General features: G+C 48.3%; 1 protein-coding gene across 11 annotated transcripts in view; it reads right to left on the bottom strand.

Annotated features, from left to right (window-relative positions):
- The window catches only part of fbrsl1 (fibrosin-like 1), a 220,031-nt gene extending 201,841 nt beyond the window's left edge, over positions 1-18,190 (bottom strand). For 6 of the 11 annotated variants that reach the window (XM_062562470.1, XM_062562465.1, XM_062562467.1 and 3 more), the window contains exon 1: positions 16,646-18,187. In XM_062562470.1, coding sequence (XP_062418454.1) covers positions 16,646-16,951 — 306 coding nt within the window. In that variant the 5' untranslated portion in view covers positions 16,952-18,187. Of the gene's footprint in view, positions 1-16,645 lie in introns of all 11 variants that reach the window. The other 5 variants (XM_062562464.1, XM_062562466.1, XM_062562469.1 and 2 more) reach the window with 4 other exon arrangements.
- Positions 18,191-19,033: the final 843 nt, after the last annotated feature.

Below are 19,033 nucleotides of genomic sequence, written 5' to 3'. Positions count from 1 at the left end.
TCTGTGCGTGTAAACTTACTGCGTTGAAATTCCCACTGCAGCCCACAGAGCGCATTCAGGCACAGACACACTTTCTAAACCCAAACCCTATGTGCAGGGTAAAGAGATCACATGGCTCTTTGACAGGAAAACACCTCCTTCACGCGGCTAAAACGCTAGCCGTGACGCAGGAAGAAAGATGGAGAGAGAAAAAAAAAAAAAACAACGCCCCAAACAACAGCGAAGTGAAAAGAATAAAACACCAGCAAGGTCAGACAAGCGTTTGTCACCCAGATTGAACGAGTGAAGCTGGGGAGCAGTGGTGGTTGGGAAAATATTCCGGGCGCTTTATCGCCGCTTGATGCCATCCGAACTCATCCTGTCAGCCCCCGAGTCACGTTATTTATAAGGCAGGGGGACAAACTATTGACCTCGCCTCTTTTTCGCCGTAGCATCAGCTGACTCCGACACTGACATGGACGCTCGGGGGCGAGAAGAAAAGACGGGAGAGTGAGAGGAGAGAAGAGGAGAGACGGAGATGTCAAATCAAACCTCTTGTTAAGATTTCAACCGGAGTTTCTAGCAGCGACCGGAAGCTTCCTTCAGATACAATATCTATGCCGTAAAAAAGTGAGGAATATCTGCAGGCGGGACCTCGACGGTGCTTCATCCTGCTTTCATTGGGGGGACATTAGAGATTTCTTAAGGCTCTGTAATAATTCATCTGTGTTTGTGTATTAAACTGCTGCAAGGAAACAAGAGAGATTTCAATAAAAGACACCTTCATTTTAAGGTAAGGTAATGCTTTTATGTAAAATGCATTCTCGTTAAAAAAAAAAAAAAACTTGTTAAATGTTGTCTGAACACAAGCTGCTGCTTTTTCCCATTCAAGCATCGATGGTCCTATTAGTACACGACCCTGCAAAAGAAGGATCGAAAACAGGGCTGGAAGAACTGGGTCAGAAATACACCAGTGAGCGATTCCACTTGTCAAGCGTGAGAGCTGATGAGAGACGTGAAGAATATTTGGGCACAGTACAGTATGATAGAATGTGCTGGCTCATCGTAACCTGCCAGCACATTCTGGTGCTTTCTATTTGTGTGTCAAACATACCAAGGCAGCCAAATTACAAATATGCATTATAGTAACAAGTGGCTGCAGTCTAGATTGTAGAAACTAGATGGGAATGCGCTCGACCCTATTTTGGAATTATTCCAAATGACAGGGTTTTCAGCCTGGTACTTTGTGATTAAAAATTCAACAAAGCATGCCGATTATAAATAATTGCTTTGTAGTTGCTATATTTTCTCGGCTCATTTTGCAGCCCTTTCTAGAGTGCTGCCAGTCAACCAGACAGACACAAGCCGGTCACATGTCCAACCACTAAAACCCTCAGACCCACATTACCAGCATGGGTCTGGAAACCGATCCCCGGGCCAGAGGAGCTGCTTCCCCAAACGAGCCCTGCAGACTGCACACAGGGCTTCAGACCGTGGGAAAACTGAAGCCACGCCGAGAACAACGACGGCATTAAAAGTGCTCACAAGCACAAAGGGGGCGAAATAATGAGCCGATGCAACAATCACACGATATTTAAATGCTAAACTGCACCAAAGCCACGAGTGAACATTAATGTACAGATAAGCCACGAAGCAGCTGGAGATCATTAAAGGGACGGCAGACTTCTACTACTAACTCCCACCGCGCAGACGGATGTGCTAATATCCCCAAACTTCATTCTATGTCAAAGATCGGAAGTTTTCAAATGTTACAAATGGATGGGGAACGCGTTTGGAGAATGTGAAGAAAAAAAAAATATGATGCAAAATGCGTTTGAGATCTTTCCAACTTGATGGAATGCTGCAGCCATAGAAACCAGGGCGCCGGTATGTTTTTACTGAACAGGGAAAATATTAAAGCTTTATTAGTATAATAGTTGGAACAAGCTAAAGTAAAACTAGATGGATTCAAGGGAGGCTGTTCCAATCAAAAGAAGCCTTACATTGAAATAACCTGGATCCAATTCCTTTGAATATGGATCTAGAAAATATTTCAAGTGGTTTCAAAATCACACTTTTTCCTTGTGTTAACCAAAGTCATCCCATTAGGTTCTTAGTTCTGCATGGAGTAAGGTGGAGTTTACAAATATGACATTTCTATAATTACAACAGCGACAGATATGCTGATTGTGACACACGTAAAGCAACACACACACACACACACCGGCTCCTGGGTTTATTTGCAGAGGTGTAGTGTCTCTGCTGCGTCTCTGCTGTGTGTTAATGACTAGTTGCAGTGAAGCAAATTGCCCTTCAGGGATAATAAAGATTTACACAGGGCTGTTCCCTGCTATCAGCGCAGCTCTTCATCTCCCACATATCGGAGGAGGCAATCACAGTGAGAGCAAAAAGCAATATGACCCTTTTTACCACTTCACACACAGCAGCTTCCAGTCCACGGAAACCCTTAAATAACAACTCAGTGCTTTTCAATTCTTTACATGCAGGCAGACTTTTTTGAAATTTAGTTTGCCATATTTTCTTTTCGCGCTGTGTGTGTTGACTTTGTGACGTGGCGTTAATCTCAACGTGGTGGATTCCTTCCATTTCTACTCATTTCTCATCTGTAACCACTGTGATGACCCAATTTTCCCACAAGGATCATTAATGTTTCATCAAATTTAATGGATTTTTATTTTTATCATTCCATTCGCTGTAAATTACTACCCCAAAGTTTTGAAGAAAGCCCTACACAAGTTGTTATGATTATTCGGTATCAACTGAAATGAGAACTCCTACATGCATGCAGTGCTGTAGTTGCATCATCTTTAAATGAGTTGCAATGGATATAACCCCCTGACTGTATTATAATATCATATATTGGGAATCAATGGAGATTCCATTGGGATTAACAAATGCTGTAACCAATTACACAGTAATAACACAATCAAACACTGCAGACCAAATAGATGAAAGGCAAACTGCACTGATAAGGCATCCTTCCACACTGGTAACGATGGTTTTCATGGTGTGCAACGTACTTCTTTCCAACACTTTAGTCCTCCTAGAGCCATATCTTAGTACCAACCGTGCTGCTTGCTTGTCCACGGAGGAACTCCTAGCTAGTAGAATTATGCTTTACATTATTGTGTTCATTATTACCGGCTCTACAACTGCATATTTCATTGGCTCGGTGCTGTTATTGTTATGTAGTTGTAATCCACCGTTATGGCCCTACGCGTGTGGGCTGTTGCCAGCGTTCCAGCCCGCCCGGCCTGCATACCAATTAAGAGGCTGATTAACAGCAACACCAGGAGGTTTCAGAAGGGAGGTGGGGGATGGTTGTTTCTCTGAAGCTAAGGTTGACCTGACGAAGAGGGTCCATTACACACACACACACACACTGAAACATGCGGCCCCAGGATGTATTGTTATTATGTATTGTTTGTCCTCCTCAGCCATTTCCCTGTGCTATGTGTGTACAGGTGACTATCGGTGGACCGCCACTTCAGGACGCAGTGTGTGTGTGTGTGTGTGTGTGTGTGTGTGTGAAGATGTTTCGGACCTAATGTGCCTCCCTGCTCGGAGGCCTGAACTGATTTAAAACCACTTAAAGCGCCCCGCTTTGGTGAATGTGTGATTAATGACGGCCATGAGGGGCTTTGTTCTGCAGGCATACACACTTTTTTTTTTTTCTCTTTTCACAGTTTAATTTTAAATATAGCACAGGTTAATATCCTAAGTAACTCCCCACTAGATAATTATTGTTTGCACTGTACACATACATCACATAGCATGTGGTTCAATGCTCTGGCCGCTCCCTAACAGAGACAAAATAGGAAACGGACACTGTGGTGTAATAGTGGTGCTATGCACAAACAATTTTGGGCTGATGAACAACTTTAGGAGGTGAAGTTACCCTTTAAAACCAGCAGCTCTGTTAGGCTGCACAGCGACGCTGCCATGGCGACGACCACAACGCCGGCACGCTAACATTTAGCAGGTAGCGTTGACCAAGCCTCTATTACGGACCCTTTTTTTTTCTCCTTCATCCGTGCGGCCCGTGAGCATCGGCGTGGCCGTGTTTGCCCTCCTTTCTGAACCCCACTGCTGTCGGGGAGGGCTGTTTTTAGCCGGTCGCTGTGGGCTGATTAGCTGTGACAGGCTGCCTCTCAGAAACCACCACGCATACAAGCAGGGAAGGAACCGGGCTGCATTCTCACCCATTACTCATATACATCTATATATATATATATATATATATATATATATATATATATATATAAATATAGATTGACCACAACAACAGCTGTAGAACTAGAATCCTACTTGAATCAGACTCTGCTTGTTCTACGTATGGCTCCCGAAAAAAGCGATGCGGCGCTAAATTCCTGCCCGATGAGTCAGTAAACTGTTTGCACGTACCAGATGGAACGGAACATGACTGAGGCAGCTTTGCAGGGTAACGTGTGGGCGAAAGTGACAACTGTAACAGCAGAAATAATTAAGCTTGAAAACAAAGTTTGCCGACCCACTCCGTCTGACAGACTTCATGTATTAAAAAGAGACAAAGAAGGTATGTAGCAGTGAGTTCTTAGTAGTATGGATGGTAAAGAACAAAGAGGAGCATTTCAGGGAATGTACTAGCAGGAGCCTTTTTTAAATAATAAGTCAGTTTTTCCTGGAATTTATTTTATTTTAAGTTCATATTAACATAAAAGGGAGCTGGGGGGGGGGGGGGGGGGGTGTTGTACCGCCATGGTGTCACAGCATCCAAGAACCGGCAACCCGGTCTAAACCTGTGGCGCCGCCAGCTGCCGACCAACTTCCGCTAAAGCAGGGGTTTCCATGGTAAGGACCCCCCCCCCCCCCCCCCTGAGTGAGGACAAAGTCATTAACAGGCGTCGATGTTCAGCGCCTCCAATTACACGGGTCTCGGAAAGATAGTAGCGACCACGACGCTACATGCCACCATAGTGTGGATTTTCATTGCTAAGCATGCAGCGGTTCCAATGCACAGATGCACATCTGGGCTTTGGATATGGCCTTATTTTCTGACAACCGGTACCGCCGTCAAATTGTGGAGCTGCACGGCGTGGACGTGACTGGGATGATTATTTCATATGGGATAACATCAGACCTGACTCGAACATTGCTTCACTAACCCTCGGATCGCGAGCAGATAGAACCTTCAGTGCTTTCGACGTGTTTACCATGGCTGCTGCCCCGAGGCTTAAGTGCTTCTCACAGCCAGCCGGTGTATCGAGTAGCGCAGCAACACAGTATTTAGCATGAGGTCAACCCAAGTCCAACATTGTTATCAACACAAACCGTGGGTATCAGTGGACTTTTTCTACGGAGAGCACTGCAGAATGGTTCAAGACACGAAGGAAGAAAAAAAGAAAAAAAGAGGGAAACTAAAAAAGCCACAGAAAACGCTATTATCCAAAACGGCTCAAAACCACAGGCAGCTCTCTAAAACAGGTCGCTTTTGTGAGCACGTGCTTTTCTTTCACCCTCACTTTCCTCAGCTCTGACAAGCTCTCGCTTGTGCTTGGTTTGGAACAAAAACACCATTGTGCCTCCTACTGCAAACAATGCCGGCTGTTTTGCCCAAGGACCCCAAAAACACACATCGGCTCACTTTTCCCCCTTTTGTCTGCTGGAGATTCACGTGCTGGATCTGGCCACAAGACTAAAGGTACTAAAGACTAGACCAGTTGATAAAAGTTCTAGGCGTTGGATCGCCGCGTCAACAATCTGAGGCGGAGGAAAATAATAAACCGGTTGAATCCCAACCCGATGTGGCGCAGCAATATGTTCCAAAGCATCGTGTGGGGAGGCGCTTTTGTCATAAATAAAGCACTTCGGGGAGGCCTGCCGTACCGTTACATCGATCCAAAGCAGTACATCTCTACTCAAAGGCAGCGCAGACACCACCGAGGCTTTTACCATCACTGCCTGCAGAGGCCTCAAGAGCTACGTGACCCTCGGTTACGTTTAAAGGCTTTTGATAAGGGGCAACACCACAGGCAAATACCTGAAATGAAGGCTGGCCAGTCATAACGACAGCCTTCACACCACAGCCGTCACACAGGAGGAGAAAGAGATGAGGGGGCAGCGCACCAATCATGAGTTTGAAGTAATACCCGTTTTATCGAGATCCTTTGAACAGGTTTAATTATCTCACACATAAAAAGGAATGAATGGACCTTTTTTTTTTTGGATGGGGAAAATACACCGGCGTTGGACGAACAGAGCGCGTGATTGACAGGTTGGTTAAACGTATGACGGACAAATTGACTGGTTTCTCTCTTCTGGGTGGCACCACCCTTCACCTATACATACACACACACACACGCACACTGACACCCACCCGCCCCCCCCTCCCCCTTTAGTGTGGCCTGTCAGTGTGCGTGACCGTTTCCCCATCTCTTGTGCATTGTTGTGCAAATTGAAACAGCGACGAGAGCAATTTACACACACACACACACACACACACACACACACACACATCTAGTCATGCGCGGCTGGGGAGGGGGGGGGGGTTACTTCCATCTCCCTCTCGGTGTCTTGGCAGGCGAGAAGGGGGAAATATGATTATCCAGTGGGGGAATTGTTTCATCAACACCTGGAGCAGATAAATGAAAATAGGAGGATTTATGTGCTGAGATAAAGCGTACCACTGGTGCCAGGAAGCAATTAAGCAGGAAGCTGGAACACAAGCCCCTGTGCTCTCTCTTTTCCATCCGTTGCTTTTCAAGTCGCTGCCCCCCCCCCCTCTCTCCCCTCGTGTCGGCACTAAGTGCACGCTTCACGCCAGTGGCACATTTGGAGAACTCATGGATCGCCGTGGGGAAAGCCGACTGGGAGGGAGGGAAGGTATTCATTTCCACAAAGTGTCTCGTTTAGAGCTGATAACGGGAGTCTCTGAGAAGCGTTGTTATGAATGTTATTTGACTAACTAACTGACGACTAACATTGAATTAAATTCAAAGGTCTTAAAGATCACACCGTTCAGTGAAAAACGTCTGTTTTACCCAGCACTCCTTTTCATACATTAACTTTTTTAATGCATCGGCATCTGTTAACAAGGTAGAGATAGTAAAAATGAAACTATATGAAGTATACATTTATGAGACACTTTGCTGAATAACTGGCATCTGGTTGCAGTCAGAACAGGGTGGTTTATGGAGTACCATCAGGTGCCCATTAATCGAAGTGAAGGCAAAGCGGGCCGGCGTTTATAAAGAGTAGTTCCATAAAATACCAAAATTCACCGCATATCACCCCCCGTGACTCTTTTAAAACGTCAAATAAAGACTATGTGTCTCTTTCGAATGTGTTCATCTGCAATGGCTTTAACAAAGAGGTATGCGAGATACCCTCCAGTGCTCTTCCAAGTAAAAAAGACAAATAGATGTCCAAACTAATCTGTAGATTAACAGATTAAACACTCCGGCTGCCCCCCCCCCCCCCGCCACTGTTAACACAACCATGTTCACCCGGCGCCTGCATTGAGTCATCATTACAAAGAGCGCCATTAAAGCGGTTTTGACAGTGACCCCCTTTTTTTGATCACGACGGAGTCTCGGTGAGTGGCTATGAATAGCCACGGCGCTATTTGAACCGCGCACGGGCCCGGGAACGCCAACAGTAGTTCTGTTGATGCTCGCTGCCTGTTTTCTTCTGGTGACTCAACAGCTGGCCTCGAAAAAACCTGCGCGTGTCATTTTGGTCTGGCTCCCCCAGCCCTGCTGGTTCCACGGTGCCTGTCCTCGTTTCAGAGGGCCCGACAAAGTGTGTGTGTCCCCCCCCGCTCTGAAGTGAGCTGCGTGGCCTGTTTACAGAAGGGCTGCAGATGCATTTACCTGCTTTGATCTTCGGGTGAACGACCCGCGAATAATACAAGGGACCCGGTGGATGCACGCGCTGTCAGTACAGTATATGAGGGATAAGAGGGAGGGTGAGGGGTGGGGGGGTGGGGGGGGGGTCGACAGGGAGAAAGTCCAGAGGAGAAGGGCTCCGGTGAAACTTTTCCTTGGCGGATCTCACTGTGGGTTACAGAGCTTTTTGGGGCCCATATCAGTATTTTTACTGCAGTGGCTATGTTCCATACGCCTTATTATATTTCAAACACACTCTGCCTCTCCACTCCACCGAGCACACAGCCGCAACATTGACTTTCATAGATGCTTGGAGGATTCATAAAACGAGGAGTGTGTGAGTTGGCAGCAGTGGATCCTGTTAGAAACTGACACTATCATATAAAGAAGCAAACAAAGTGGGAGTAGACTGAGGTGCAAAAACTGCAATGCGAAGCTAAGGTTTGATTGATATAGGGACCTAAATAATAAAACTGTGTATTTACAGCTAAGACTCCAGAGCTGTTAGGTGTCTCCCCTATAATTTCACATTGGCAGAGTGAAAAGGCCTCTAAAACAGCATGAAAACTGCTACCCACTCTCCACGGAAACCGAATAACGAATCATTGCTGCCTCCACTTCTAATCCTACCACAAACGTTCAAGTAACGATGAAGTAGGATTTCTTACTATAATCACATCCAGAGTGTCTAAGGCATGTTTCGCTGTGCATATTGGAAATGTTTCTTTTGAACAAGATCCTTACTGTAATTTACCTTATGGGACATAATAATGGCACGATCATATAGTCCATCAGCACCATGCATTTCAAAGCTCAGCGGTTGGATGAAAGGCACTTTGGGAGTGGTAGTATGGGTTTCTGTGCTCTTCCTGTATGTCAGTAAGCCATAAACCAGCCAGAAAGCCTCATGCTGATGTGCTCCACAGGTTACAAAGACATTCGGATCCCAGTTGAGAGGCAAATATCATCCAGACAGCGAGCGGTAAAAGGTAAAGAGAGAAATTCCACATTGCATAACCAGCCTCTTATCTAAGCTCTATTATCTTAGCCACAATCACAAATAAACTCTTATTTGGCTTTTCCTGCACCCACATTTAAAAAAAAAAACTCAGCCACATAGACAAAGGCTAAACGCTGTGAATACAATCAGCCCGCCAACAAACACGGAGCTGTAATAAATGGCTCACCAACATGTCACTGTATCTTGTTTCAGACTGCCGAGTGCTGGGGCAAATCATTGTCGGCGTCACTTGGCCTATGAAGACAATTCCCCTCAGAGCTGGTGTTGGTGGTAGAAGTGCACGTCAACAACCGTTAACGCTTAATTGCTTTCACACCAACGGTGATCTATTAAGAAAACGTGCAGCGAGAGGCCCCTCTTTAAAACGTGCAGCGAGAGGCTGTTGTTTTCTTCCTTTTTGGAACATACAACAAAAGCCAGATCACCGCGTTGCTCTTTGACAAGAGCCAAATCTGAGCTAACTTTTTTTAAAACATCAAAAATGATGCATGGTGGCATTTCCTAAACGATTGGGGGGGGACAATGACGTTTTGCTTGATAACAGCCAAAAGCTAATGTTGTAGGTTGAGTAACTCCAGAAAAGAAATGTTCACACATGCAGATATAATCTAGAAATGAGGAGTGGTACCCTTGGTTTTATGAGGACGATTGGTTGCGGGGGGGGGGGGGGGGGGTAGTGTTTTTTGTTTTTTTTCACTGGGGCAATGGGATGTCGTGCTGGCTTGCCCTCTAACGTCAAACACAGTGATTGTTAGCGACCAAGAAGAAAAACACGGTGAGCGTTGTGAGAATATTTGTTTCCCCCTAACATAAAATCAGAAGGCCAAGCCACCCACTTAGTTTCTAGTTGTTCACTTTGCTTGAGAGCTTTGTTCAAATTGCTGTTACTAGTTACCACACACACACACACACACACACACTCCAGGTCTGCAGACCTGAATTCTTGTGCGAGGAAAATTGTTGAAAAAAAAAAAAAAGGGGGGGGATTCGAGCGACGTGAAGTCTGAAGCAAAGCAGAATTTCAGAGCTCTCCGTCTGCTCTGTGTCAGCGAAGGACGAGGCTGAAAAAGGAAAACAGCTATTACTCAAAGAGCCACTTAAAGAGTGCCCTCTATTTAGCTTTCATTATTTCTCTTCTAAATCCTCCATAGCCTGCGCCTGTTAGTCATTTATACGGAGTGGCCGAGTGCGCCATTATATATTAACAAAAGCCACACAGCTTATCGCAACTTAGCTTTACATAACAATACTTTTTTAATAACTTTTTCTCATGACGCTCAAATGAAACACCTTTTGTTAACATTGTTTAGCAACATGAATTAGTCTAAAAGTGAAGTGAAAGGGAGCGGTGAAAGAGAAAGAAGGGTGAGGTGGGGGGGTCATATCAGATGTGGATAATTACCGGGGGGGGGGACCTTCTCACAGTGCAGCTCCTAATCCACAGCAAACCCTGAGACGGCATCTTAATCACAGCATAATGACAGGAAAACACTGAGGCCCGGAAGATGGAAGTCGGCTCGGGACGCCACCAGGAAACAGATCCATGTGCCTCCGACGAGCCGCCGACGTGCTCTCGGGCGCCACTTACTATAATATGTGTGTGTGTGTGTGTGTGTGTGTGTGAGCTGTGTGGTGCATGTCTGCACATTTCAGGAAGTCCCCCCGGGCGTCATTGTACCTGAAAACAAAGAGGCCCGTCCTCCGAGGTTCTGTTGTCGCTGGTAAATCATTCCGACGCTGCGGTGATGCCTCAAAATAGACAAGCGAAAGTGCTCCAGAAAGGACCCTTCAGGGCCATTGTACTTATCCTGCTATCTTTTCCAAAATTATACCAGAAATGCTGGCGGGAAGGGAAGGAAGTGGGGATACATCCCTTTGCTGCCTTGTTACATTTGAGTGTTTTCTCTTTTGTTGTCGCAGACTCAAACGTGTCTGACTCTGCATCGTTCGCTGTTAGAAAATACCACACAACGCAAACTCACATGGCACCGACTGGAGGAGAGTCATGTCGCTTTTAGCTGTTCGAGCAAATTGAATCGTCACTACTCTTATGTCACCTGAGCTCGGGGGTTTGTAAAAAGGTGCTTTAAAGCAGTATTTATCTTCAAAGTCTGACAAACATGTTCAACATGGGGTTTTTTTTCTGCTAGCATTTGCATACACCGTCGACAGCTACATCTGCTAGCTGTCCTACAGACAGCACCAGGAGCCACAGATGAAACATCTGCTCCACGTGGTGAAGGGCACCTTTAAACCTGTCATTGGAATCCCCTCCATGGTCCCACTGCCACGAGCGCCAAAGCCGGTGTTCTTTATCGGACGTCATCTCTGACGTGTGATCGAATCAGCAAGGTCAGAGTCTCAGGATGGAAATGAAGCTTCTTTGTTGTAACCAGCAACTGTTCGCACCGGCGATTCAAAGCGATACCTAATCCCTTTAAAGTCATTTCTCCTTAACGGACATAGCCTTCCACTTGTTTTATGAATCTTCTCACCAGTAAACAGGACATCTTCTGTTGTGACCGACTGTCTGACGAAACAAGCCTTCAGTCAATGAATCAGTAATGGGAATAACTGTTTGTTGAACACACACACACAAACACACACACACACACGCACGCTGATCTGGCATCCAACTCCTTTTTTGTTTGACTTGTTACAAATCTGTGAACCGAGGCACTTTCTCCACTCTCATTTGGTGACACATGACTCCTCCCGGGCAGAATAGAAGTGTAGTTCTGTAGTTACAGAGGAGGCTGACAAAGTGATTGCCATGCTTTCAAATCCGCATGAACACACTAGAACCTTCCTTGGGTGGATATATTTAGGTCACTGGTTGATGGCTTGGACAGATGCACAGTGGAGGTTCAATCCTGTTATAGTATGTGTGTGAGTGTGTGTGCGTTTGTGAGTGCGTGTGTGTGTGTGTGAGAGAGAGAGAGAAGGCTTGTGAATGTGACCATGCATTTATCAGCCATGCTGTCGCCTGCAGTGGGTGACAGTTAGAGGGAGAGTTGGGGCCGGGGGGGACGTCCCGCCGGCATTAAGAAAGCTCCCTCCGTGGGATGCGTCAACCAATGAGTAGCGGAGACTCGGGCGGGGGGGGGGAGGTTGCCTTGTTAATTAAAGCTGGAGTTGTTTGTCAGTGGCGGCATATGATGCACAGCGCTATCACTGTCGGGGGAGAGAGAGGAAACACGAAGCGTGGGTTGCGGCTGCTGCAGCCTCGCCATGGAAGCGGGAAGCATCTTTCTGCAGCAACGACCGCTGAGGCTTCAGGTGCGTCGGGGCCCGCTTTTGCTCCGTGAGACCCAACCCGCCGATTGGGAGCACGAGGGAAAAAGATAAGATGTGGCTAAGAGATTGGATTTACAAACTACCCGGGATTTTGTTTTTACCGGCTCACCTCCACCAAGCATCATTTTTTAGCTGAAGCTAAAACGGGGCCCTGACGTCTCTCCGTAGGTGCGCTTAGCAAGTGTTGGCTGTATTAATGACTGCTAATAAGGAACCCACGGTGCTATCTGATTGCAGGGATGGTACTTGAGGTGTAGAGGTACAGCTGTCTTAGGGGGGGGGGGGGGGGGGGGCGGAGAAAAGCTTCAGAAAATAACAGAATCCCCCTGGCCTTTATCCCGAGGAAAGAGAAAGACACACAGTCGTAGCTGGAATGATGTCTGGCTTCGATCCACGTACCAGCTGGGGAAATACTGGTGGAGGATGGGGGGGGGGGAAGGAGGGGGGGGGGGGGAGGGGGGGGAGCAGCGACTCACGGCTTCTCTAACAACTAGTGTGAAACGTTCCCCGGGGCCGCGGTGGTGAGAAAGAGACACACGGAGCAACGCGGGGGGGGGGGGGGAGAGAAGGAGAAAAAGACGAGGGATAAATGAGGTCGCCATGAGCCACGATGGACGGGTCTGTGACTGCTGTAAAGCGCAGATCAGGTGATAGTCTGTTACAGCTGTGACAGGCGACGCGACCGGCATGACAGCGCAACAAAAAAATAAAGTACTAAAAACAGGAGATGATGTTTAAATTTTATTGCTATTTCATTTTCAGTGTAGAGAAAATAAGAATGAACTGCGGTGGAAAAGTGAGGTAACATGTACTTATTTATGAAAAACAATTCATTCAAATTAAAAGGCCCATTTGGGGCCTTCAGCGTTCCTCCATCATCAAAGGGTGGCCCAAAAGATACTTAAATCCCCCTTATTGCTTAGCCAGGGCTGCTCGTGGCAAACGGCAGGAGATGATTATTGTATGCGAGTCAAAAAGGGCCATGAAGAAAAAGAGCAAGCATGACTTCAAATGACTGCAGAACTTCCCTGGAGACCAACTCCAGATCCCATCAAAAGCTTCTATTTATGAAACCCTTTCTGTCAGGATGCCCAGCCGCTCAGATTCCTGCCCTTGACACCGTGCGTAATATCACTAGATCAACTAAACCTAAATCCCCATTAGAGCGAATTTAGAAACTCGTGGTGCAGAACGAAAACCCCAAACAAATCTGTGAATTCGTGTTAAAGCAGATGAACAGAAGGATTGTGGATTATCGGGGGGGGGGGGGGGGGGGGGGATTTGCCACTCCGACGTCACTCACAGAGCAAACGGGGCGAATCAAACATCTTATTAATACTGTGACAGATGGATAATTGTGTCATTTTATTATCTGCTCGCTGGCTCGATTCCCACAGGGAGACCTCTGGAGGGGGTTTTAAGCCGCATCGGGGTAATTGTTTTACAGCACCGCAGACAGGTGGGAACCTCACATTTTCAGGTCGACTTTTTAGCACTTAACACCCATATTGGACACACAAGGCTTCCCTTTGCTGCTCACAAGAGCCCGCAACGGCTTCCTGGCTGAATAAGTGCGCTTACACCCTTTCAATCATCACCGAATGATCCCTAACATTTCTCCGATCACGATAAGGTGCCCGTGACGGCTGTGTTTGTACAGTCAATTTGCGCAGGGACGGTGAGCGGCTTTCTTATGAGAAACGCCGGGGTTTCGGGGGCAAATAAACACGGCGTAATCGCCACGGCTGAAAAATTGCTTTGAGCTGTAATGAAAGAGGTTAGGGGAGCCGGAGAGAGACCACCGTACTGCCAAAGCCTTCATCCGGGGGGGGGGGGGGGGGGGGGGGATCTTGATCCTATCAGCGCAGAGCTGGAATATCAACAACAGCCACCTACGGATTTGGTTTGGAGTCCACGTGCTCTTGGAGGAACCCATAACCTCCGGCTCTGGAGAGCAGACAGCAGCAGCTGTGCACCAGTTGCGGACTAAAATAGACAATCAAATGAGGTTTGACAGAACCCCCAAAGGCGATGAAACATGCTCATCCTCGAGCGCTTCACAAAGCAAAAGGGTGGAATGGAGATTAAAAGCAACAAGATAAGCTGAAACATGAATCACTGGTTGGTGGTTTACCAATCTCCCAAAATGCTAACAACCTCGCGGCGACCCGATGGGTCAGAGCTGCGTCCTCCTCGTAATTGATGAGCAATTGGCACAGGTGGCGTAGGTCGTGAGCCCTGCTCAAGCACGGTGGGGGGGGACGGCGTGAGTCGTGACCAACGATGAGAGGGCTTCTAGTGGGTACTCAGCTCAAACCCTGCGTTTCATACAAGACCGTGCAACTTGTTAGCGGCCAAGGCCAAAATGGGATTGTTGTTGTCGCGAGGGGAGACATCGCGCTCATTTCCGTCTCCATCGACGGGGGAGGTCGAGGGGGGGGGGGGGGGGCGAAGCTCACGAAACCTGTGCACATTCCCTCGTGTGATTGCACAGAATCCACCAACATCATTTAATAAGCGCTGTCCATTCGCATGCAAATCACACCAATTACCAACGAGTAGCTGGCTGGCGTATAAGTATCGCTGCACACAGAACCGTATCATGGCTCATTTGCTGAGCCTTGAATCATAAGCTCGCCGTGCTGTTCCCCCCCCCCCCCGTGTTCATTCAATTTCGCCCTTGTACAAGAACACTATAACTGCTCGGGAATCTGTAAAACAACAATTGATTGGTTATTTTACCTCATTTCCCTCTCGAACACAACCAGGCGGCTTGTTTTACTGTGACAAAGCAGCCAAAAAGTGCAACGCGACCCGCTCTGCAGCAGCAGCAGCAGCAGCAGCAGCAAACGGGCCAGTGGCTGGGGCCGGATGTGTGACAACGCGAAGAACCCTCCGATCAGCACGTTGATCCGAGTCAGTGGGGCAGAATGGAAACAATTGAAGGGCAGCGGAGACGCCGGCACGCTGGCAGGAGACGCCAGTGAGAAACGCTTTGCTGCCACGACATCCTCGGAGCCCCCCCCCCCCCTCGCAGTCGGCGGCTGTCAGAAGTGTCAGCGGCGCCGCGCAAAGGGCAGAAACACACACACACACACACACACACAGCACAAGGCCAAGCAACACACCGATTGGATGCACATCTGACAACCAGTTACGAGTCTATCTTCGGGGAGCGGCCTCGCCGGGATACTAAATGGGGGAGATGATCCAAAGTGATGAAGCGTGGGAAGGACCTACTGTACGGCGCCGCAATACGAGTCAAACAAGTGTAGCGTTGAAAATCCTTGGTAGTTATACGTACAGTGTGTTTTGTGTCCTTTTTATATTAACCACAGGGCGCAATAGTTCTTCGCAGCGACTTCCCGGGCTCGTATTCCTCGCACATAGCTGCTTCAGAGCCCGCTCTAAGCACAATCAAGGGGGCGAGCTAGATGGAACAGAACTATCCCCCCCGATGGCCCTGCCCGGGTCCGACTCGGAGTGGGCGAAAATCCGTGCGTGAGGCTGGGACAGCTGCTTTTCTGTCTCACGCAGTTATTTTGCTGCAAATCTGTATCCGAGCATTATACTGACTAAGCACTATGTAGGCGGCAAGAGTCAATCATGACTGATTAATACCATTGCTGAGCCCACATGGGAGGTTGTCATTGAAATGAGGTCATCATCTTAAAATACACTGACTTCAGTGGGCTGGCTGTGTTCATCAAAGCTGGTGATTTATGTTCCAACTACTGTAGTACTACAGTTCCCACAATGAGCCATTGAAATAAAGCACCGGCCTATACCTGCCTGCTTCGTCACTCAGTGACGCCCCACTGGGAGCAACGTTTTTATTTGTCAACGAGGTAAAAGAGAAAAGAGGAAGTCACAAGAGAACCTCCTTTGTTCCTAAAATCATCCACTCACACACCGAACGGTGATGACAGAGTCGGCGTTATCAGCACGTGCTGCATCAGCCCGTAACAGATCAATGGCAGTTTATTAAAGAGCAAAATGTCAAGAGAGCACTGACAGCCAGCGGTGAATCACAACTTCCACCTGTTTATTTCTGTCAACAACCAGCGAGCTGCCGATGACTCACGAAACCTTGGACCTGCAATATTGCTCAAAGAGAGTTGTGTCCAACAGCATCATGTCAAGGACCCCGAACAGACACATTACAATCAATGAGCAAGGGAGCCCAATGTGTGTGTGTGTGTGTGTGTGTGTGTGGGGTGGGGGGCTCAAAGAATCTCTGATTCACACCATCAGAAGTTTATCCAGTGCAATTGGCATCCCCTCAAGTCAATTAGAGAAGAATTGGACTGGTCCTCACGTTGCTGGAGTGAGTGTGGGTGGGGGGGGGCTCAAGGAGCCCCTCTCTGAGAACCACTCCACTGTTGAAGAATGCTGCACACACACACACACACACACACACACACACACACACACACACACACACAGGTAACCTGTTTCCTACCTCCAGACGGTCCAGGCTGATGAAGCTGGCGATAGCAAATCCATCAATGATGTCCTCCTCCTGCGAGCTGGACTCCCGTCTCTTCCGCCGGGGGGGCCGCGGGGCTCTGGCGGGGGCCGCGGGGCGCGGCGCCTTCTTGCCGGGCAGGGAGGCGGCGTCCCTCCCCGGACCGTGTCCCTCCCTGTCGGAGCAGGAGGAGTTGGGCTCGGGGCTGCGGCGGGCGTCTCTGCTTCCCGCCTCCCGCAACCTGCGCACCCTCTCCCGCTTGGTCCGGCATCTCCGACCCGGCTTCAACGCGCCCTCCATGTTGTCGGGAGATGGGGGCTCGCGGTGTCCAGAAAAGAAATGCAAATAGAACTCCACGGTCTCGGTCTCGGGCTCGGCTCGGCTCGGCTCGGCTAAAACGCTCGCCGCGCCGTGTTATAACAAGTAACACACACGCGCACGCGCGCGCGAGCGAGCGTTGGACTGACAATTGTAGGCTGCGCTATAACGTAGACGACGGCGCTGCGTGGTGTGCGTGTGTGTGCGCGCGCGCGTGTGTGTGTGTGTTTCGAGAACAACACAAACACAGCCGGGTAGCACTCAGTGACCTTGGGCACACACCTCCCCGATCTCCATTACGGTGAGCCAAATGTTCAGGTGTCCCCCCACACACACACACAAACACAAACACAAACACACACACACACACTCCGGGCGACGCGACGCGGATCCACGCGCTATTTTTTGTTGTTGTTGTTGTTGTGTGTGTGTGTGTCACGAATCGGGCGCTGCTGTCGACGCGGTGTCCGCCGAAGCAGGTGCAGAAAACGGCGAAATAGTTCAAATCCGCGACGCGTTGCGGCCGCGCTGTAACTTTTTGTTGCGTCGGAATAACGAGGAGCGGCGCAGACTCGCTGCATAGCGCAGGCGGCGCAGGGGAATCATGTCGCTGCCCGTTGTTGTTTTCCACCGCCGCCGCCCCCCCGACCCATGATCCGGGGGCTGTCAAATGAAGAGCTCCGGGATACGATCCGTCCCGACACCGAGCATTAGCACGGTGCTCGGGGAGTGGATAATGAGCGAATAATCCCGCAGGGGAAGAAAAAAAACACACACACACACACACACACAAAAAGCCGTATTCCTCTCCCCGCTTCGGCGGGGGGCAAATGAGCCCTAGTCTGGAAGCTACTTCTGCGCAATATTCGCTAAATAATCCGAAAGCGTCCGAAACGAGACGAGCATCCAGTATGTGTGTGCGCGCGCGCGTGCGTGTGTGTGTGTGTGTGTGTGCAGCCCAAACTCCGTGAGGCGGTGAAAGCGGTCTATTCCAGTTTAGATCATGTAGAGTTTCCTATAAATCCGCTCCGTCACTTCGCTGCTCACTTCGCTCAGGGGGCTCGTGGTACTTTCTCTGTTTTTCCTTCTTCTTCTATTCGCATAAGAAGGCTCTGATAAGTGTCGTTAAAGCGACAGGAGTGATTGCAATCTCCCCTCCCGCCATCCCTCACGTTTTCCCTTCAATCCGAAATTAAGAGACGCGGCCGAGCCTCGGAGAGAACCCACGTCAATGACGTGTTTCCGCCGCCTCCGGTCTGCGATTCGCCGTAGGAAGGAAACTGGTGTAAAAAAAAAAAAAGAAAAGAAAAAAAAATCCCTTCTCGTGCACTATTTGGGTCTGTCTGTCTGCTAGAGCTGATGTCACATTGTGATTGTCCCACGGACACACACACACACACACACACACAGACATCTTCCCCATCACACACACCAACTCTTGGTGGGATGGTACCGTGGGTATTGGTTGCTGTCTGGCCCCCGTTCCACTGCTTATTTAATCAAACCCTTATGAATGTCTAAAACGTTTTGTTAATGTGGCCATAAGGTTAAATTACCAATTATATTGGTGTGATGGTCAAAAAGTCAAAGGATCACTACGGCAAACAGTATGCAAGTTTGTGTTTAGTAGCATTTGTGTGGCAGCAAGTGTAACGTATGAAACAATTGGAAAGAAATGTGTACATGATTAAAAAAACTGATTTCTACCATCCTTCCTCTATGTCGCACTGTAACACACAACGTGTCCACAACATCAAACTTGACATGAATCAAGTTCCAGATGGCAGGGAAGAGGTTCCTTCTTTTGTAAACGCCTCGTTAGTATTTGCATCATACTTTGTTTATTCCGAAACTTCCTCTCTCGCTCTGAGCTCGAGAAAAATGAAGCTTGTGAAGGTGTGAATCTTTGGAACTTTTATCCCATGTTTAACTCCCGCCATAGACAGCTTCAACTGAATCTAAGACAGTACGTTGCATGATCAAGCGTTGACCCATTGGTCGAGGATGAGGTGAATCCGAGACATGGACGATGCAAGGACATGCTCCTGATAAAGCACCTCATCC

Source organism: Pungitius pungitius, chromosome 5 (assembly GCF_949316345.1).
Source record: "Pungitius pungitius chromosome 5, fPunPun2.1, whole genome shotgun sequence".
Lineage (NCBI taxonomy): Eukaryota > Metazoa > Chordata > Actinopteri > Perciformes > Gasterosteidae > Pungitius > Pungitius pungitius.
Note: the sequence above shows the minus strand (reverse complement) of the source record. Positions and strands in the feature narration are given on the sequence as shown.